Source organism: Micropterus salmoides, unplaced genomic scaffold, assembly GCF_014851395.1.
Source record: "Micropterus salmoides isolate LMB-PRFRI ecotype aquatic unplaced genomic scaffold, ASM1485139v1 Ms_hic_scaffold_23, whole genome shotgun sequence".
NCBI classification, from domain to species: Eukaryota; Metazoa; Chordata; class Actinopteri; order Centrarchiformes; family Centrarchidae; genus Micropterus; species Micropterus salmoides.
Window position 1 is genome coordinate 16,348,189 of NW_024041484.1, and position 22,481 is coordinate 16,370,669.

A 22,481-nucleotide genomic window follows, 5' to 3' on the forward strand; every position below is an offset into this window, starting at 1 on the left:
GGACAGTCAGAAATATAGACATAATCATAAAAAAAGTATTGTGTTGTGTTTTTAGCCTTTTACATAGCCTGATGAACTTACCTACAGTATTTAATAAAGTGGCCCATTAGTTAAAAAAACAGTCCTTTCGACATTAATTTGACACTTAAAGTATCTGCATTCATATTTTTAGATATCTACAAAATATACCTCAATGTTTTGCTCTGTGTCTATTTACATGATGTTATTGTGCATGTGTGGGACAAGTGTTTATATTTCACATGGTTTGGGGTGTATGCATAAACTGGAACTCTTTGAATATTGTAGTTAACCTACTGTAATTTCAATTTGTATTTCAAATTACAGTAGATTACAGTAGATACACTTTATTCATTGTATTTTGTAGTATTTGTGTCTACCTGCGTATGGAACTGCAGATAGAAAGCAGGCAGTGTATTATGTGTACATGGTCCTTGACTAATACATTTAAAGAAAAATATTACCAGTGTCACATCTGAAGCACAAAAATGTTGCTTGATCTTAGTGACTTTGTTCCTCTCTGTTAGGCTATTATTTCTGAGAAAACGGAGCGTGTAAAAGCAGAGACGTTTTAAGTTGAGAAAGTCCTATAATGCTTATGAACTTTGAAAGAACGAGCTGCACACAAAGGTAGCATCCGCTGTCGGACAGCCTGAAAGCAACAAGCTTGACCGGACGAAACGCTCACTGCTGCAGTGTCGTGCACTCTGATTTGACTGGACTAGCAACAAAACGAGCATATTTAATCCTCACTAAGCGTTGTGTAGGTAAGTATTTTCTCGGCTATGAGATGTAGACGTTTGCCGATATAACGGCATGATAAATCGGTTAAACTTTCTCCTGCGCTTCAACGACGTAGGTGGAGGGATGCCCCCCCCCCGGATGCTCCAGCCTACACCCTCATCCTGAAAAAGGAAAATAAGTCTTCAATCGTAATGGACCTATGTTCACTTTATTTATAGGCTGCTTGTAAGGACACCTGCAGTGGTCAAAGTCCGGACTCTCCGTGGCAGGGCATATCATCCCTGGAAGAAGAAACCATTTACGTATCGAGGTAACGTTAACTAACTTGTTAACTGACGATGCCATTCAACGCATCATTTTCTAGTTTAAGTGCTGTTGGTGAAATCACTAACCACATTGACAATGGGTGCCTGACTAGCCTAGATAATTAAACAGCAAATTGTAAAATAGCATGCCATTTCTCTGCCAGTATAAGTTAAACTGTTTGCTTCCTAACAGAGAGATAAAACGTTTAGCCTTTGTGGTGACCTTTGTTTCGCGCAAAGTGGGGTCACAGGTGACTTAATCAGGTGAGGAAAGGGCGGGAACTACACTGTAACCAAGCCTAGTCACCTTGAAGGCTATATTGGTGTGAAGTCAATGAAATATTTTTCTAATGCATTTTTTTTTGTTTTTAGTCCACTGCAGTCAAGATGCTAGCAATTTGGCTGTTAATCTGCATGGTTTGTGATCCTAGAAGTATGGAGTAATTTATAAAAAGTTTAGAGAGCAGGTTCACCCAAATTACAAGTCAAACATTTCCTCTCACTTACCTCAATTTAGCCATGGAGATTGCTTAGGGGTTTTTTTCGTACCAAAAGTCTGGAGATGTCCATCTTTGATGTTTCTGCTTTCACTCCATTGCAATAGGAGTGAAGAGGCAATTATTTCTCTTGGGGTGCTCACAGCATTGGAAAAAAAAGTGTCTTTCCAGAAACAGTGCCCCAATTCTCTAAATAAACCACAGAACTTACTGAGAAGCACAGTATAATTGTGACTAGACCTACTTTTTCCTGAAGAAATCATCCATGTGAAAACGGTTCACACTGGGCTCTGGATTATCCAGAGCAATGGCAGAAACTTTACGTAAAAAAATATTACATCTTAATGCTGTGAACACCCTGAAGGAACTCCTTTCACTTCCGTCGTGTACCTGTATGAAGGCAGATCAGTATCTCAAAACCTGGACAAATAAAACCAAATGAACCACCCTTTAAACAAGACAAGTAGGTTGTTTATGTACTATTCTGAAGTTTAGGCCTGTTTAAGTATCATAAAGAATCAAACGCTTATTAGACATACTGGTGTATGACTCCCTGGTCAACAAACACAAAACCTTCACTAAGGTCTTTCCACTGAAGGATACTATGTAGATCAATGTTATGGGTCTAAGTGCTTCCCGCACCATAGCCCTTTTATTTACAGAACAGAAACTGTGTGCTCAATTAATGATTCAGGTTTATGGTCTATTCAGTGCTATGAATAATTTAAAGATGTGGATTGAACAAGGAGGTGATGGTGTGAACTTGGAAACTGCATCACTTAGCAACTAGTCAAATGTACCCCGATGGAGACCTTTATAAAACAGAAAAGTATAGCACAAGGGGTTTCAATGAGAAAATAGTGGTAGAAGTTGGAGTGTAAATGTGAGCTTGTTTAGCTTGTAAGTATGATTGAAATGTTTTCAGTCATACTCAGAGGCCCCTTCAGATTGTTGCTTGATGCTACTGTGTGATCAGCTGGGAGTTGTGTGCAATTAGGAGGAGTACCAATGTGAGAACTACGCCTGAGTAACTTTTATTTTGTAGCATATATGACTTCGACAAAGCATGCAAACTGTAAATGCTGAAAGTTTACCTGACATTACTGCGGAGATGTTGCTTTAGATGCGTCATTTGAAAGGCAGCTGTATCCCTTTGGCAAACAGAATCACTCTTGATTACTCTCACTTGCTGTGAAACACATTTTTATGCAGAGCATAAAAAAATACTGACAATGAGTGTCAGCCAGTGTCGGTGTTTGTGTGTTAGCTGTTTTATCCTTTTATTATGTTTCATTTTCCTTTCCGTCAGATAAAGACAATGGCATTTGGGTTGCAGAAGCACAACTTGAGTATTATCGGAAGGAAAGTACTTAAGTTATATTCTGAATTTACATTTGGGGTCATATGAGCAATATACACTTGCAATTTAATTTTTGACAGTGTTGTTTACATTTTTAGACTATTTTGTAACCAGCCAGTTTATTAATTTGTTTGGGATTCACGGTTAATTTGTCACGTTTATTTGTTTTTTTGTGTATTGTTTTGTCTTGCTAGTGTCTTGACATTTTGGTTTGAAGGGGGAAATTGTGGTCAGTCGGTAAACTGTGAGGCTCATCGTTCATCAGTCAGAAGTATCATCAAACCCTCACATCTGAGACAGTATTTTTCTACAAATCTTTTCTGAGCAGTATCAAGACAGTTAAAGTTTTGTTAGTGTGAAAGCATGGAGTAATTACATTTTTGTTGTCAAATTTTATATTTCCTTGCATTGAAGGAAAACAATCTGCACTTTCAGAGTTGAACTGGAGGAAGGAAGATGTCGGCGGTTTATAAAGATGCCCAGGAGGACTGGCTGACGGTGTGTCTCAAGTACCTGCTCTTTGTTTTCAACTTTCTCTTCTGGGTAAGTGAGACCCTTAACAATGGTTACACTTTTTAATCCTTCTTTTCCTTGCATGTCCTCGGAACGTGGTGCTGAAACAGCATTAAGCTCCAAATGGGAAGCCTGTGCATTGCAGTCATATCGACAGTTCTCACAATGACTGTAGATATCAATAAGTCATGTTTTTAAATACAGAGTAATTAGAGCTAATGAATGGGAAATCATTGTATTGTGCTATAAGACACAGTAAAACTGCTTCAACGTTCCTTTAAAACTGCAGGCAGAGAGACATTAAAAGGACGGAGCCATGTAGAAACAGGAAGAGGATCAATGAGGGTTCTGATTCTGAAATGGCTGAGCTATGGACTCGGCCCAAAGTGAGTCATAGATTATTTAGGGCTTGTCAGTGTATGATGGGGAACAGTGTCTGGGGTTACTTTGGAACATTTTCAAAATCTGATGCAAAGAGAATATTGTCTGTAGACAGAGAGACAGAGACGGATCTGTGTGTGGGAGAGGTTAAAGAGAGAAAAAGGGATCAGGCTCTATCTTCAGGCTTGGGTTAATGTAACCCTGTCACCACCTTTAAAACTCATCTTTTGAGGCAACACATTGTCACTTTGTTAGTCTTCTCTATTTTTGTCCACCACTGCACCATTAGAACATGCATCAGTCATGGGGCCAGTACATAATTTGTCAGGACATGGCTGGCTTTTCATAGCCTGAGCAAGAGTAAAATACAAAACTTAGCTAGTCATCGTCTTGCTAAATATCAAGTGTATCTACTTTGATATGGATGCAGCATATTGGTATAATGCATCCCCTCTAAATATATTCTGTAAGGAGTTTCAGAGGATTTGTATTCAATAAGTGGTTTAGATACAGGATTGGGATTTGATAAACTGTTATTGAACCCCAAACCTAACCCAAGCCATGTCAGTTTACTTACCTTTTAAAGACATGTGAATTTATTATAATTCAACGGACCTTAGGTTATCTTACTTGTTCCTAAATGTGCTCTAGTTTGGCAAGGGCCACCTCCCTCTGGGCCCTGCATGTATTCAAGTAGTGCCTACTTGACTGGGCATGCGTTGTTGTGAGTTTGTGGATCTTGCTTTTGACGGAAATGGAATGGGAGGATGAAGGTGAGAGACTCTCTGTGGCATTTCCTATCCGTGCGCCTGAAACTGATGAGAGGAACAGATCTGGGCACCGCCCCTTGGTCTGTTATCCAGGATTGTTTGTGAGGAAGTGCTCATTATACCATGACTTGACCTCTGAAGTCCTGCTCCTCCTATAGCTCTTTATGCCTTTGCCACTTCTTTCTTTCGTTATTCTTTCTATTTCCTCTCTTTTTTTCCTTACCCTATTTTATGTTCCTTTCCCTCTGACTGGTGTACCTTTTTTTTTTTTTTTTTTAAATCCTCTAACAGCATTGAACTCGCTTCCTATTTCTCACTTCGTGCTCTCTAAAGTGCTATAGTTTGTGTTTTTTTTTTATTTGTCTTTGTTTAAGATTGAATTGATATGACACACTCTATGTTTCCACAGTATTTAATTTCTCTGTTCAAGTCATCCGGATCTCCTCTTTCTCCATTTTTGACTCATACCGTGCTTTTATTATGCCTTTTTATCTGTTTTTCTTCTCTGGAACCTTTTGCTGCACCCTTATCAGTTTTATCGTATCTCTTTCTTTACTTTTATACTCTAATATCTTTTTACACCACCACCTCTTTTCTCCCTCTCCCTCTCTCATCCAGGTGGGTGGAGCAGCTGTTTTGGGTGTAGGAGTCTGGACACTGGTGGAGAAGAGTGACTACTTGAGCCTGCTGGCCTCCAGCACTTTTGCTGTATCAGCATATATCCTCATCCTGGCCGGCAGCCTGGTGGTGGTTACGGGCTTCTTGGGCTGTTGTGCTGTCATCCGGGAGCAGAGAAGCTGTCTATCCATGGTGAGACGGGGGAGGGGGTTCCTGCCTTTGTGTTTTCATATAAAGGTGTGTGGTAGACGGTAGAGTTTATGTATGTGATGAAGCAATGTGAATTTTAACAGATTTGCTGGAGTGCTTATTTAAAATCTTCGAATTATTGGATGCTTTTACAAAAATATTGTTTGAACACATATTTGCTTTTACAGGTAACAATTTCAGTGCGGTCATTACAAATACAAAGAATGGTGCTTTTCTCCGGACCGAAAACCACTAAAATACCCTTGAGTAAGTAGCTGTGCTGTAAATGAAAAGTTGCCAGCAGGACTGCAGTTTTACTGGGAGGCTATTCATTGTATGCGAGTGAAACTAAACCAACTTAAATGTCCGCTGGTCAAGAGCAATCTATGCTGTGGAGTAGGTTTGGGTGGTATCGCGGTATTACAGTATAGCAGGATATTTAGAAATACCCTTGGTATGATTTTCAATACCGTCAAAAATACAGTTGCTTCTCTTTCTGATACAAAGATGCTGTATTGAGCTAATGTATTGTGGCGGGTGAAACTACATGAAACTGCCTGACATCATCTACAATGCAACAGCTCCTCTTCACTTCACACACGGGAGCTTCAGCTGCAGCCTTTATTCGCTGACGAACTGTAACCTACTCTGCACCTTTACTGCTAAACTTATGCGCGCGCCTGTGTAGAGCAGAATGGCTGTCCACAACTAACCACTGCGCTGTAGTAACGTTATAACTAAATTTCCACAGAAAGCAACATGAAAAACAAAGGGCAGGCTTACAACACACTACCCTCGTTAGATTGTGAGCTTCAAATTAGCTAACCTTTAAAATGAACAGTTAAACAACACAAGACACGGCAACACTTACAGCTTCAAAGTTTGAAGATGGGTTACGTACAGCCCATGGCAATCTGTCCTTGAACCGTTACAGAGCTTGTTTGTGGAACTTTTTAAGCACTAATGTATTAATTTGAAGTGTAAAGTATGAACATTGTGGTTGTTACGGCGCTTGCCATCCTCCGCGGTAGGCTTGACCACTAGGTATTTCAATTTTGCGGTTATTGCGACAGCCCTGTTCTCAGCCACACACTCACTACGTACACAAAAAGGAGCGAATCGCCAGCGATTGTGAGTGGTGGTAGGGTAACGTTACAGGACTAGTAAACAAGAAAAAAGCCCCTGCTTCTGTGGTTAGTCCAGATGATAAAGGTGCACCAGCTAACACGGACGAATCTATGGAAGAAGGCGCTTATTCCCTATCTGTACCCAGCAAGACGGAAGACTCCTGTTTTTCATTGCCCTCTCCCGGTTTTACAATTCTCCTGATTTCCCATATTTCTATGTATTATATTCATCTCTGTTTCTGGCACTGTACAGCGTGTATAAGCCCTTCAGCTCTCACTACTGTTTCTATCCAGACAGTTAGCATGTGTGTCACTCCCCCACCCCCTGCTTTTTTACACAAATACCTTAATATACTGTGTATATACCCTGGTGAAATGTCAGGAAGATATGAAAAATTAAATACCGCCCAAGCCTACTGACGACTGAATATCATATCACAGAAGATGTGCGTTATCACATTTACCTCTACTGGTGAAACAAACAATTTCATCATCTGTTAAGCTGGGCAGACATGGTGCGATTTATCTATTTTGTCCATTGACAGTGCAGATTAGAGTTTACCAGAATTTCTGGCATGCCGGAATCCGATCTTACGAGATCTAGATCGGTGATTGATCAGGTGTAGTGAAGGGATCTGATAAAAATTTTGTCCAACTCTAAAATGAGTTGCAGGTGACCAATTTGGGGTTAAAATCAGGCTAAATCCATTCAGTGTGTGCTCAGCTTTAGTTTCATTGCCATATTGCTTTTGCAGTTGGCAAAATTAAAAAAATTCCATTCATTTTCTCTGTCTCAATTCCATACTGCTTACTAATGCTGTATAGCGCACTATGTACAGTTGTTTGTAGTAAAATTTTCCTTTATTTAGTATATAAGAAATTAACGTACTACCTTATCATTCAGAAATCAAGCAGATTTGTTATGCTTCGGGAAAGCTTGTAGTCTACAGAATGTTGTCACTTTTGCAGTGTGAATGCACTGGATACAAAATGGCTAAGATACTGTAAAACAAACTACCACTCATGGACTGAAGGGGTCTTCAGAGTCGGACCGCTCATAAAAGCTTAATTCAAGGCACACTTGGACTTCATCACATTGGAGGGAAACATTTTTCAAACACTCGATATAGAAAGGTTATGTTAAATAGCAAATGTTGAAAATGCTGCAGCCATGTTCTCTCAAAAGTGCAACTTCAGTGATCACGAGGGCAACAATGCTGATGGTCCAGGCTACTTGTTAGTGGTCCTAGATTTTATGTCCGCTCAGAGAAACTAGATGCTCACCCACATAAGCAAAGGTTTGCTTTCTCTGCAGAACTGCATAACAGCTACGCAACAACGTAACATGGAACTCATCCATCCTCTTCCTGGTCTGAACTCCATCACTGGATGCTGACAAATGGCCTCGACAGGACCCTTACAGTCCTCATTATTTTACAGAGACAGGGCCCGGTGGGAGAGAAGGAGGCGGGAGGTGAACATTCACTGCCGCAGGACTATTTATAGGTCTATCTATCTACGGTTGATAGATGGAGCAATAGAAAAGAAAAACAGGCTTGCAGGAGTGAAGAGGTAGATATGTAGAGGATTTAGTCTGTGGTGCATTTTAGTTGAATATCAAATGTATGTGATATTTATAGATTAGTTCAGCGTGTGTGTGTGTATGTGTGTAAAGAAGTGGTGAAGGTAGCATTCTGAGTGCGCAGCAGGCCAACAGAAACCAATTCTTTTGAAATCTTCTGACGAAGCGATAGAGAGCAGGCTGTGTTTCTGCATGACTTAATTACTGTGATAACTGTAAAATAGAAGAGAACGTTTGTCAAATATTAATTCACTGAGATCACTGACTGTTTTTTTACCAGTAGTTTGCCTTCACTTTGTTCCCTGTGTCACGCAGCATTGGTTGTCTGAACTGTTGTGTCCCACTTTTTGACAGGTGGGCCTAATTAGTTTTGTGTGTGTGTGTGTGTGTGTGTGTGTGTCTGCATCACGTGGCATGGCCCATGTTTGTGTGTGGTATATGAACCATTTCATGACCAGTCAAAAGGGCTTGTGTTTCTTTTAGCTGGAGAAAGCTGGAGTTTTGATCTTGCTCAATCTGCAACTCTCTGTCTGAGCGCTCTGAATGTGTGGGCGGTGGGTCTGTTTGCTGCACAGTTTACATAACTACATTTCAGTACGTATAGTGCTTATCATTAATGTTGATGCTTAGAATTAGAGCAATCAGTGTTTTCTTTCTTTTCAGTTTTAGCTGCTGAGATATTGATTTTCAGTTAGACTATTCTGATGTCTGATTCATTATATTACTGGTTTTCCTGACGAATACATGAATGTTGTTATAATTAAGTTAATTTTGATCCATAATGGAGCTGGTTTCCAGCAGTATGTAGAGCTCTTTAAAAGATGCTCGAGAGAAATCTGATTCTGCAGCCTGTCAGATTGTTTTGCAGTTGTCTTCTATTGTGCGTCAGTGCCATCTGTTAGAAGTGACAGATGCAGCACAATGGCAGTTGATCGAAGTTTTTATTGAGCCGCCACCAGTGTGAGCAATTTTCTCAAATGAGTTACCTCAGCATACTACTCTAACTGGCTTGCTGTCTTTATCATCCACAGTATTTCTTCTGCCTGCTGGTGATCTTCTTGATTGAACTGGTGGCTGGAGTGCTGGCTTATGTCTATTACCAGAGGGTAAGTGTAAATAACTAAGTGAAGGATTATCACTGCATTTAACTGTACGTCCCAGGGGTCGCTTGAATGCTTTTTTTGCTCACTCACATTTCACGGTTATTCGGTTTTGCGGAGGAGTAAAAAACCTTACTGTTTCAGGCCAGATGACCAAGATCAGACCAATCTACTGTGATGTGTCTTGTGTAAAATATTGTCATGTTTTATGTAGAGGATAGAATATAGGATGAAGACAGTGAGGGTGTTTTTCTGAGAGAACGATTTAATTTACATTGATCTAAGTGTGCGTTAAAACAGCACTTTCTGCAAAATGGCAAGTTATAGCTCTCCAGTGAAGACACTTTTAAACATACTTAATTGTCAAGATAGCAGAAACTAGGGAAATAATTTGGAGGCAACCCTGCCTCACCCAATTATCCTTGAATGTATCAGAGATGCTTATTTATTTATGAAAAATCCCCGTTGACAGTTTGTTTCTTTGTATAGTCTCCACTAGATGCTCGCTCTGCTTTTGTGCCATCTTAAGGCTCAAGCATTTCTGACTCATGTTGATTTTGATGGCTTTTCCTAATGCACACTGAGGCTGCTGCTGATGGATAGCTACGATTTCACATTGTGCTTTAGGCATGGGCCAGTATGAGATTTTCACAGTATGATAATCTTAAACAAAAATATCACTGTATCACGGTATTGTGATTACAGCTCTAAAATGTGGTCTGTTTTTTAAATGTCTGGGTAAAAAACACCTTTGAATACAATATATTTTATTTTTAAGCAACAACATGTGCTACTGCTGCTAAGAATAATATCAAATATCACTGTACAATATTGATTTATTATAATATTGTTATTGCAGTGATGATGCACATAGACACATAAGGAGAGAGAGTGTGTCACGCACACACACATACGGTCACTCTCCGTACAACAGACAGTGGAAAAGACACCAGTCTTGAATTTAGCCAAGAGTGATGGGTGGTTCTCCCGTAGGCAAACTTAGTGTTATGTTCGGTGTCTGGAGTTTATCGAACACACAGTTCTCATGATCTTGCTATCTCACAAAAATCTGCCTGTCAGTCAACTAGGACTGCAAAGAGCACCACGCTGGCTGCGGCCAAGCTCTGAGATTTATTATAACGGAAAAGGGTTCAGCACAGGATAGAATCACTTTAAAGATAAGGGCTCTCTCTCTTCCTCCTTGTCTCTCGTGTGTGTGTGTGTGTGTGTGTGTGTGTGTGAACGTGCTTGCAAATGCACACATAAAAGGCTGTATTTCAAGTCTATTTTTTGCAGTGTGTTGTTCATCTGTCTTTTCAATCACATCACTCACAGATGCGTGGGAGTTTCCACCGGTCTGTCTTGCCCTAATCCTCCCACTCTTTCATTTTTGTCAAGCTTATCACTTCAACACTCTCACCTTTGTAGTCCTTCCATGTGTAATAAATGAATCAGCTTGTGGGTACAAAATAAATTTTCCATAAATACCCCACCTACTTTGTCACACGCACACTGTTTTTCACTGTGTGTGTCTGCTGTCTCTTTCTGTGTTCCTTATTTCCAGCTGAGTGAGGAGCTGAAGCAACATCTCAACCAGACTATGACAGACAACTACGCTCAACCAGGGAAGGAGGCCATCACATTAGCTGTGGACAGACTACAACAGGATGTATGGACTACATTTACAAAAACCTCTGTGTTTGGTTTATGTAAGATTATATGCTACACCAGTGGGCCAGAACCGGCCTGCCAGCAATAATATCTGGCCTGCGGCCAGATTGCTTTGATAGCAGAAAAATAAAAAATAAAAAAATTGATAGTGGCTGGTGCTGAAATAGATATCGGTCATGACGGATACAGTTACTCACACAATCACTTCCTCTTAAGTGATTGTGGCTGCAAAATAAAAATGCGTAATATTCATCCAGCCAACGATTGCGGACCGTTCACAGCCTGTCGGCACCGGAGAGGGAGTGGGCGGAACAGGGACAGGAGATCGCAGAGCGACTGGACTGCTGCGGTCGGTCAGTGATTGTTTCCTCTGGCGGGATGAAGTCTGACGCTCCGCTTGATCCATGATAAGATTATTGTCAATAAAGCATGCTGTCAATATTTAAGAGACCCAAAATATCACAAATCATGCTTTTAGGGGAGCTGATGTCTTATAAGGGGGAGCTAAGGTCCCCCTGCCTACTCCATAGTTCGCACCCTGAATTTCCTGCGGATCAAATGCCGGGCGCACACACACTGTAGCAGTGCCTTATTGTGAGCGTGTGCAAAAGTGTCTTTATAATCAAGTAATAAGGGGAGAAAAAATATACGCAGTTAATTGGAATTGATCTTCCAATCTTCCTAACAGGAGTCCCACACAGTACCTAGTGAGCTAAACATGAGTATACGAGGATTTGAAATAATTAGACTTTGTTCTGGCCCGCCATATAGTGGCTTGAAAAATATTTGGCCCGATTCCACACTTATTTGCTGACCTCTGTGCTACACCTTCCTTCAGTAATCATGGTCAAGTATAGTCACACTTTGTTATAAAGACGTATTCCATGACTTAGTCTGCAGCTACCATATGTGAAGTAGCTTTAAATTATGCTGAAATTCAGTTGAAGAATTTGGTCATACCTCTGTGTTATCCATTATGGTTTGCTGAACACATTGTTCCAAAAAAGCTAAATTAATTATCTCAGAGATGAAGGAACGCCACTCCCTTCAGTTACAAGAATGTCAAAGTTTACAGAATACTGATTTGAGGAAGTTGTTTGAGCCAAATACATGAATCTGAGTTAAACGTTGCAGTAGCTTAGCTATTATGAAAAGAAGAGGGATTTGTGCTTTTCTAACAGCGTGTGACCTCATGAAACAAACCTTTGCTTTCCTCTTTCTGCCTCTCCAGTTCAAGTGCTGTGGCAGCAACAACTCCCATGATTGGATGGTGAGTGCATACATTTCATCAAAGGTGGCAGAAGGCAGGCTGGTGCCCGACAGCTGCTGTAAGACAGTTACCCTTTATTGTGGCAAGAGAGACCACCCCTCCAACATCTACAAGGTGGAGGTCAGTGCACTACACGCCGCTAGGAAATAGAAATGCTAAATGACAATGTTCACTGAACATTGCTTGCCGACATTAGACAATATCATGAGTACTTTTGGGATGTTCCCATGTCCTGATATTTCCCTTGTTGAACTAAAATAGTGACAGAAACATAGAAAACACAGTACTTTCAAAGTTTTCTCTGATAAAATGAGCTTTCTAGAAATGAATAAAAGATGAGCTTTTGAATGCTTATCTGTGCTGCTTAGGTGAAGCTTTTCCACCTTTTTCTGTCAAACCCTTTAGTTCCCTTCTCTGCGCTCATGGTACACTGCCTGCATCATGTGCAAAGGCATAAACGTGAAGATATACTTTCTAGGGCTGTACCCGAGTATTCAAATATTCGATCATTGGGTACACATTCGATTTTAAATTTTGAGATTGAAATATTTTTTTTGCGCACCTGACCTCCGCAAACAGCAGTGAACGTAATACCTTCAGAATAAAACAAAAACATGTCCACTGGGAAAATAGGTAAAAGTGGGCTGAAAATGGACTTCAGGCAAAGCTGGACTATACCAACTTTAATAAACCCACATATTCCTGGCAGGATGTTTTTCTTTTTGCAGTTGGATAATTAGCCATGGAAAGTGCGCGCCTGTGGCTATCTGTACAATGACATGTATTGTTAGGGCTGGGCAATATAGCCAAAAATTACATCACAATAACAAATTTTATATCATTTGATATTGATAATTATCAAAACAAATGTCAAATCATTATTTCTTTCAAGTTTAAAGGCTGATTTTTGCTTGTTGAAGAAACCAGATGGTTAATTGTGGTTTTAAACTAATCTTCATGGTGAGAATATGACACTTGCCAAACAGTGGATAAATATCTTTTATCTTATCAATAAAAAATAAATATCTTAATAGAAACATTAGGTACTAATTTGTTCGTGGTTGAAATTAATAAATTAAAAACTTTGAATATTTGTTGTATTGTTACTGAGTAAAACTATATAGCAATAATTATCATTGTTGTTTTATTGCCCTGTCCTATATATTGTTTATTACATGACTTTTAACTTTCAGGCTTTTGACTCTGCAGGGTGGTTGCATCACCAAGCTGGAGCAGTTTCTGGCTGACCACCTGTTGGTCATTGGTGCTGTGGGAATAGGAGTGGCTTGTCTGCAGGTTAGTGAAATATGATGTGTGCTCCAGATAGTTGTTGAAGAAGCAGAATACTTCATCTTGAGTAAACTGTACTTTATATAAGTCCAGATATTATTTTATCAAAACTAGAGCTGCTGCTTTTACATTTATGTGAAAGAAAGCATTTTGTTGAATCAAATTGTACCGAACCCAGACAGATGAGTTTTATCTTTCCGTTATTGAAAATGTACCATCGCAGGTCAACAACCTCTAAATGGACACTTCATTTCATCTCACCGTCTCAGTCATTATCTGTTTTGTTGTTCCTCCCTGTTATTTGATTTCTCTCAGTCTGAGATGGACTCACAGACTTACAATTCAGTGCAGGGCTGACAGTACTCTTACAGCTCTTCACTATCCCTTTGTAAATCAACTTAAGAGAACTTGAGACCAAACAAACCTGCATTGATTCTTCCCAGTAATTTTTGTAAACTTGATAAGTCCTTTAATGCCCACCATTTGACATACTGTTCAGGCAACATTTTTCATTAGGCACATGGCATCTGAGAATAAAGCCAGACAACCTGCTGACAGAAGACCAGACGTTCTATATTGTAATAATCAAAGCAGTTGACATGTTTTTTCCATCTCAAAGTAATCTGAAAGTGTTATGCTAAACATATAGAGCAGATCAGGTGCTGATTATTATCCACTAATGTACAATCCAAAGTGCTAGGTCAGCCTGCTTAGTTTGTAATTTAACACTTTTCAATCCAAGCACATGTTTGCCTTCATTTTTACATTAGCCTTGTATTTCTTTTCTTTGTCAGTTGTTCTGGTTTGTCTTAATGTCGGTGTACTTTCCTGTCTCTTGTCACCGTCAGACTGAATGAAATGTAGATTTGCTGTGTTAATTCAGACTAGACACTAACCTGTCTATGGTGAATTGTACTGTATGTCTTTATGTGCGTGTGTGTGGTGTCACTGTAGCTGGCCGGTGCAGTCTTGACAGCCTGCTTTATCTATCTGCTCTATAAAGAAGAGGAAGACGACTTCGGTGCATTGTGATTTAGTTCAACAGCGTCTTTGTGGTTTAATCAACTGGAGATTTGAGGTTGGAGGGTATTGTGGAAATTGGATATCTTACTGCATGTTTGTGCTTGTGTGTCTGTCCGCTCTGTGTTAAATGTGAAATCTTTGGGCTCCGTGTATGCTAAATGGAGACATTTATAATCTTACTTGATTTTATTTGCTGAGTGTGAAGCATGCAGCTGCCTGGCTTTGGCAGTATATTGCAGATTGTCGCTCTGCATGTTGTGCTAATGGGCTGTTATGGCTGCTGAAGATGTGATAAAGGTCAAACACATCCTTTGAATGGCTTGATTAATGCTGCTTCTGCACTATGATGTTGTATACAAGAGACATGTTTTGTATCTTTTGTACAGTAGTGACTCAGTCTATAAAGTACCTGTGCTGACTTGAAAGTGAATACAGTATAGCAGGGTTTTATTTTATATCCACAATGGCAGTTTATTTTAATTATTAATATTATTCCTTTATTTTAAATTCAAACTGTAACATTAGGCTTCACTATATTTTTGTAGTAAAATATAATACTAAGATTTGGTATGCACTTTATAGCTAATGCTATTTTTCTGTGATATTCAGGAACGTTGGTAGCAGGAGTTACCATCGTTGATAGTTTTTTTTTGTTTTTTTTTATTACTGAAATTGGCAGAAGATACACTTTTTTTCTTTTTTTTAAAATGTATTTATTCTGACATCTCCTAATACATTATTATTCGGGAAAAGCATTAATGTTGTTGCTATAGTTACTTGCATAATATAGTGAAGTGATTCAAAGAATAGTGATTCACTGGATTTCTGTTTGGGGTGCCCACATTTACAATTTTAAGACATCTGCCATCCAATTGAAAATACATTGTTTTTTTTTCCCACTACCCAATCAGTCTTCTGAAATTAGGCTTCAAGAAGGTAGAAAAGCAGATGAGCAGTTTTTTCTCCCTTTTCCTCTCGTCATGGTTCTCTGAGCCAAAATGTAGCAGTGGTGGAGAAGGAAATAAAAATCAGAAACCTGCCTAAAGAGAGATTGTGATAATTCAATACACAATGCTGACTCGCTCAATAAGGCTTTCTCAGAGGGCTTTTAGGTACTCTATGACTGAATCTGGGCACATGCCTGTTTATCCGTCAAACCTGGCAGGCCCAGTGGCTTAAATCAATATCTGTTCCTGCTGCACTTAACTTTATATCTGGACCTTTTTCTATAGTAATATAGACAGTATAGTGTATTTCTGTAAATCATGTCTCATGGATTTTTTAAGGTTCTGCATGCGCCCTGGGGCATCATGTGTCTTTATAAATGTAGAAACCTCCAGATGAATTTGAAACAACTGTGTTTATTTTGCAGAATTGGCAATAAAACAATAATGATAATTATCACAGTATAATTTTCCTCTAACAATATAGTTGATGTTCAATATATCGTCAATAAATGTTTGCTTTAATTTATTTGAATCGCAAACAAATTAGCGCTTAATCTTCTAAAAGATATTTATTTTGTTGAAGAAAATGGACTGTAAAAAGATTTACTAATCATATTTTTTGAAAAAAGATTTTATCATTATAGTTTTGAGTGTTCTACGTCAGATTTGTGAAGTGATCCACTGTTTGTCACGTTCTGACCATAAAGAAAAGTTTAACCACAATCACTTAACTGTTTAATTAACATCTGGTTTCTTCAATTTTCACTCAGGAGAAAAAGTCAGCCATTAAACTTGAAAGAAATACTGATTTGACATTTATCGTAATAATTATCAGTTTTGAACGGGATGACATTTTTTTTTTATCATGATAACATTTTTGGCCATATCTCGCAGCCCTAAGTCCAGCTATTAAGCCTTTTCTGGGATAAACCATGTTTGTCAGCAACATTGCAACTTGCAGGTCTAACTTTTTTTTGAAAAGGATGATGTTATTAACTGATGTCAGCAAATATAGTTTGTATTTATGAAAATTGCAACATTCAACATGATTGTCAGAAAAGAGCTTCTGTGGTCATTATTAGCATTAAGGCTGAAGTGACAGCCCTGCTTTCCAATGCAGAATGCAAAAATGTAATTGAACAAGTTATTGGATACATTCTTTTTTTAGCCATTACAACCTTACTTTATATTGCTTGGAAAGATCTTTAGTCAGTCTTCAGTTAAGTTTAGTTTTTGGAGCCTTTTGCTGTGAAGAAGATGGACTCCTGAGATGAATATTTCTGCTTAAGTCTTCTTTTTGACCACACCCCCATCGCTTCATTTTGTATTTGCTTGTGCAAGCTTGTGTGGACACATGTTGCTGCAAAAATGGCTGCTTGACTCCTGACATCCCCGTAGTAACCAGCTACATACTTTGCAGCGGTCTCTAACCCCATCACCTTTAACCCCTCTTTACCCCATAGTCAATAGATTTCAAGCTTCCTGCAATCTTCTATGGTGACTGAGCAGCGCTTTTTGACCTAACGCATCCTGTTTTCAGATCTGTGGGATGGTGTTCACCAGCTGCTTGTACAAAAGGATCAAGATGGACCCTTACTAAGTACACCAGGCCCCCCTGACACACCACCTTCAACAGGCAGACGGAATAATGACCTGCTGACACCTTAACTTCAACCTCTGAATCTTGAACCCTGACCTGGTGATATAATCCAAATGCACAGACCCATTCCAGGTCCATCACAGTCAGAAACAAATTGTGCCATTGACCAACCTCTTGTACAGTATTGTAGTGTACTGTATGTTACAATGTACTTTATGTACATTCATATATTTGTGATACCTGACTGATCCAAGCCTACTGGAACAACATGTCTGTTTGCGTCATTGCCTTGGCTTGGATGCATGCTTTAGTTTGAGCAGGACGAAAGAAAGGGACATACATTCCCATAATGCATTCTACTCTGTTCAACTACTGATGATCTGATGTTCTCACTGTGCAGAAATTTATAGTAGTGTGTTTTTTGGGCCATTCTAGTACTTGAGTAAGGGCACAGTGTAAAAGGGCAAAGTGTACGCTGGTGTCACTTGATGAAGAAAGGTAATTTATGGTAATATCTTTGTGAACACAATGTATCTTTTTCACAATCCTGCTGTTAAATAATTACGTATTAATTCTGTGGCTGAAATCTTGTAAAGGGAGCTGACTGCGCTGTTTTAAATGGCAGCAAATTAACTCAAGTTTACAACTCTTTACATTTTTACTGATGTCTATATTCCTGAGCACTGAATGGTGAACTGTAGCATAGTTATTTAAATGAACTGAACACCAATGGTAACAATCAAGTGTATGGCTACAAACAATAAGGTCTTCCCAGACAGTCTATTAACTAAATGAAAGTCATTTTCTCAAAAGGTTGCCAGATCCCTGAATGTATAGCTCCATCTAGTGGTTGGCACTGCCCATATATCATGTGTGTGATGTTATAACTGTATGCTGCACTTGTGTTCTGATACCATAGTATGAAATTCAGAATTTCACAATACATCAGTATGAAGTATTTATCTTAATATGTAACACTAAAGATATATATATACATGTCAGACGCTAGATTGTAACATTAACACACATTGCCTTCTCTGAATTTTAGACTTTATTTTCATACCTTCCAAGACACACTGAGGATTTATTCTCTACAGTGAAGAAGCTGACTTCTACTATAGAAAGCTTTTGGTTTTTCTTTACTGCTTAATTTATCCCTTGCCTTCCTCCATAGCTATTACATAATTAACAATGAGTGGCCTTGTTGCCACTATTCTGTAGAGGTGGTAAGTCTTGGCTTTACTCTTGTGGATCATAAGTAAGTAAGTAATAAATATGTACTGTCTGGAAACAGCTGTTTCTGTTTCAAAGATGAAAAAGTGAAATATCTATTTAATTTTTCTGTTCATTTAAATCCTTTACAACTAACACCTTTGCGAAGACTACTCTGTAAGGGGACCTCATAGAATTTTTAAAAATAATTTCCCCCTGATTTGACTTACAAAAGAAGGGTGCTAATGTCTGTGTATATATTGTTGTTGATAGGATGATGAAAAAACATAACCATGTGCTCCAACTACTAATTGTGCTATTGAAAAGATTGATATGAAACTCAAATAAATATTGTCGCATTATATTGCATTGTGTAATTGAAAGACAAATATTTAAGAGTTGTTTTAGACAGGCAGCTATGATGCCGTGTTTGTCATTTGGTAGTGATCTAGTTGACGAGATTATGATCACAGGGGCATTATGTCAGGATAAGTCAGTTTAAATATCTACCCAGAAACACAAGTTTGTCCCAGAGTGCTTTACAATTTGTACAGCATATGCCATTTCTTCACATACCCATATATTTGTGAGCTATGTCAGCTTGAGCAGTAAACTACTAGAGGATGACAAAGGTTTTCTATTTGCAGTGGTGCAGGCCTGTAATCCATAATGTCAAGTAATCCTGTTTTGCTGAAACTGACCCAACAGGGCCAGTTTGGTCTCACCTGATGCTGCAAGTGGCATTTCCTGCTAGCAGAGGATACTCTTAACATGATTATCTCGTGATGTCATGTTTATAAAGATTCAATTTTGACACCTGGGCCTCACAGAGATGCCTGTGAGAACAAAACTATATTTTTTAAATCAGCCCCTTTGTATTTACTCTGTGTAGTGTACACATGATAAGCCGTGTCAAATTGTGGAAAGGTAATGTAAGCTGGAGTGAGATCTTAGGTTGAGACTGGGCACATTAGCATGGAGTGTGTGGGCTTCAGTAACGGAAAACATTGTTAAAAAACAAAACACTTGTGCGGTCTCCCACAATTCTGCATTGGAAAATCTTGTCGGGTTCTCAGTACAAACCACATTTCCTCATGATGCAGCGCTAGTGCAGTTTTGTGTGGATTTGGAGATTTGTTGAGGCAAAGTCTCCATATACCAAACACTCGGCCATGCACATAGATAGTTTGTGCATTCTTGTTTGTGCTATATTGTTTCCAAATGACCTAGCTGTTTGTCTTTGATGCACGTTTTCCTTCTCTGTTTTCCCACAGCTCCAGATTACTTAAGAGACACTGTTGGTTCAGAGTGATCTATCATTGTCACCCACTTAGGAAAATGGGCATAACGTTTAAAGAGTTTGGATGTTCTCCAACATTTCGGCTACAGCGAGTCTATGGAGTCTGTCAGTCCCTTTTGTCTTCATCAGCTATAGGGGGATGGCTCTCATTTCCTGCAGATGTCATGCAGACTATGATGCAGAAAAAGGACACAATGATTCTGACAAGATAGACACACACACACACACAACTCAGAGATTGCATACATTAGCATGTGGTTTACACCCAATTACCAAAAGAGACCCGTAAGGGAGAATAAGAAGAAGCTGGAGATTCACCAATACCCTGTGTCGAGGCCTCTTTGCGTCACAAGTACACACACTACTTACACCCTCCATCTTCATCACATTGTAGCTGTAGGGGCAATATTTCAGTGAGACAGCTCAAGAAGTTACCTAAGAACACATGTTGCAAAGTCGTTTATCTATCGACCATGAGCGTGTGTTTGCATGTGCAGAGATGAAGTATAAAACGGATGGATATATGCAGATTTATTATGGAAAGCATTCCAGGAAAGGGTGCAAACAAAATGTTCTGATGCCATCTCTAAATACTAAATGAATACATGTGATTCTGTTTAGTTCTGTATGTTCCCTTGCATGTCAGCGTGCTATCGCACACTTGAGTTATGGGTTTTCTGAGACTGTAAGGCGTTTGATGAAGAAAAATGTATTCTGGTGTAACAGAAGCTTTTGTCTTAGTAAGTGCACCTGTGTTTAATATGTGCAGATATACTAAAGGCCTCAGTTGTGGTGATCGAATAGTGCGGTGACTTTAGCATAATAGATGTGTGGGAAAGGACCACTGTGACGCATTTTGTGCTGAATATAACAAGCCTGAAGGTGCACAAGTCTGGGTAAAAGATCTGTCTTCATGTCTGGAAGACAGTAAGTGTTTTGTCCCAAAATTGAAGTACATCACTGTCTGAGGATTGGGTCATTGTCTGGCCATTGTAGCTGACTAGACTTGCCTGAAGCCTTCTGAACATACAGACAAAATATTGGGGAGAATGAATATGACGTTTATGTCCATCACAATTACAGACACTGCAAAAGCGGTTTAGATTAGGTTATATGACAGCGCTTGTCAGCTGTTAAAGCGATCCTGGAAATGGATTTCAAAGCAACATTACAATCGACCAAGATCTGAAGAGTCTAAATTAATTGTACACAAACTGCAGGTGTATTTACCAGAAACTTTGGTCCAGAGCAGAACCAGTTATTTATTAGATCTGGTTCCTAAATCTTAAATTTACGTTCATACTCTGACTCACCTCTCAACAAGATTGCGTTTGGCATGCAACACATTAGCTCTGGCCTTAAATGTGTTTGACAGATTTCTACAGCGATCAAAGGCATGGGGAAAGAGGTAGCGTGTGTAGATAACTATAGCACTGGACGTCAAGGCTTAGGAGCCTTAAGGCCAGCACTCCAGCATAAATCGAAACCTAATAACTTGGTTAAAAAATGCTTTTATTTAGCATTTACATGGACGCTTCTTCTAGCCATGTATCATTTATTACGTATTTTATTGCTTATTTCTTATCCTTACGTTATTCATGGTATTTTGTGATTATCATGCATTGTTTGGCTCCTGTGACAGTGCAGTGTCCCTTTGGGATTAATATAGTGCTAATCTAAAGGTCCTTCAAAGCACTCATATTGCACTAAATCAATAGGAAAGCCTTTTACTTCTGGGAATACAAAGTCAAACTTCTATTACACAACAAGGTAGTGTCAGTAGTAACGCAAGTATCGCAAGTAGACAAAGCTCCATTTTAAGGGGTCACAAGCCAAAAATGGAACCCCTGTCTTGAAGCAGACTGTGTTTTGAGCTGCGTTTGCCTTGAAGGACAGATCTGCTATGCCATTACATTAAGTTGGTGGTTCTCAAGCTGGGGCGCTGGCCCCCTTGGGTGGGTGTAGAGCTACTGCAGGTTGGGTGAGAAGGTAGCATGAATACAATTCATGTGGTGACAAATATGAGCAAGGCTACTTTTGCTAATCTAAATCTTTTGTTTGTTTGATTTGCTCATATATATAAAGATTTAATCTACCTTTGATGGGCTAAACTTTTTTCAGCTTCTGAAAGGGGGGGGGGGGGGGGCGTAAAGTTTAGGAACCAATGATGGCGAATTAAAGCTCTTTGCAAGGAGCCAGATCTTATAGCAGCGTTCCTTTCTTTTTTTAGGGGCTGATTCATTTGTGCAACACTCAACATCAGAAAACATTTAAACTCCACCCAGCTGATGCGACACCAGCTATGCCGAGATATTAATCGAGTGGTCAAGCTAACACGCTGTGAGTAACAGTTTGTGACTGGAGTGGTAATGTTACTGGTACACTGTTCACTTAATGGGAAGTGGTTTTAGGTCAGGACGTGAAATTTAGGCACAAATTGACAACAATAAAAAAAATAAAAAACTTTCACAAAGTAAAACTTGGTTCCCCTTTATTCATACCAAGGAGCTGTTGAAAAGATTTGGATTGTTCATGAAAGTAAAGTCACTAAATTATGATGAATGCTGATTGCTTAATTCACCTTGGGGGCTGGGGTTTGTAGCCCAAATAAGTGACAAAGATGGTGCCTAGCATAAACCTAACTTTTTGGCAGCTTTAGGTTTTACGGGTCATTCTGAAATAACTAACTACTGTTTTTTTTGCTTGTTTGTTTTTTTTTTGTGAGTTTTGCTGCATGGATCTAAGGATGGCAATTTCAGTCTGTTGGCTTGCTATCAACATTTTTATTTATCCAATATCTGCATATTTAATGACATTAGACCCAGCTGTACTTACTAAACATGCTAATGAACGTGGTAATTTCATAAGACTGTATCCCAGACATGATGTTGCAGTATTTAAACACAACTGTAACAGGTCACCTAGTGATGTGAAATGAGGGCTGTGAGTGCGTACCCCACGCTG

The 22,481-nt window shown here is 39.2% G+C and overlaps 1 protein-coding gene across 8 annotated transcripts in view; it reads left to right on the forward strand.

The window, feature by feature from the left end:
- Nucleotides 1-630: 630 nt before the first annotated feature.
- The window catches only part of tspan11 (tetraspanin 11), an 89,401-nt gene continuing 67,550 nt past the window's right edge, over nucleotides 631-22,481 (forward strand). For 2 of the 8 annotated variants that reach the window (XM_038738297.1, XM_038738298.1), the window contains exons 1-8: nucleotides 632-785; nucleotides 981-1,072; nucleotides 3,360-3,467; nucleotides 5,207-5,398; nucleotides 9,136-9,210; nucleotides 10,769-10,873; nucleotides 12,107-12,265; nucleotides 13,355-13,441. In XM_038738297.1, the coding sequence (XP_038594225.1) occupies nucleotides 3,381-3,467; nucleotides 5,207-5,398; nucleotides 9,136-9,210; nucleotides 10,769-10,873; nucleotides 12,107-12,265; nucleotides 13,355-13,441 (705 nt within the window). In that variant the 5' untranslated portion in view covers nucleotides 632-785; nucleotides 981-1,072; nucleotides 3,360-3,380. Of the gene's footprint in view, nucleotides 786-894; nucleotides 1,073-3,338; nucleotides 3,468-5,206; nucleotides 5,399-9,135; nucleotides 9,211-10,768; nucleotides 10,874-12,106; nucleotides 12,266-13,354; nucleotides 13,442-14,389; nucleotides 14,522-16,945; nucleotides 18,582-22,481 lie in introns of those variants that run through there. The other 6 variants (XM_038738294.1, XR_005447356.1, XM_038738292.1 and 3 more) reach the window with 6 other exon arrangements.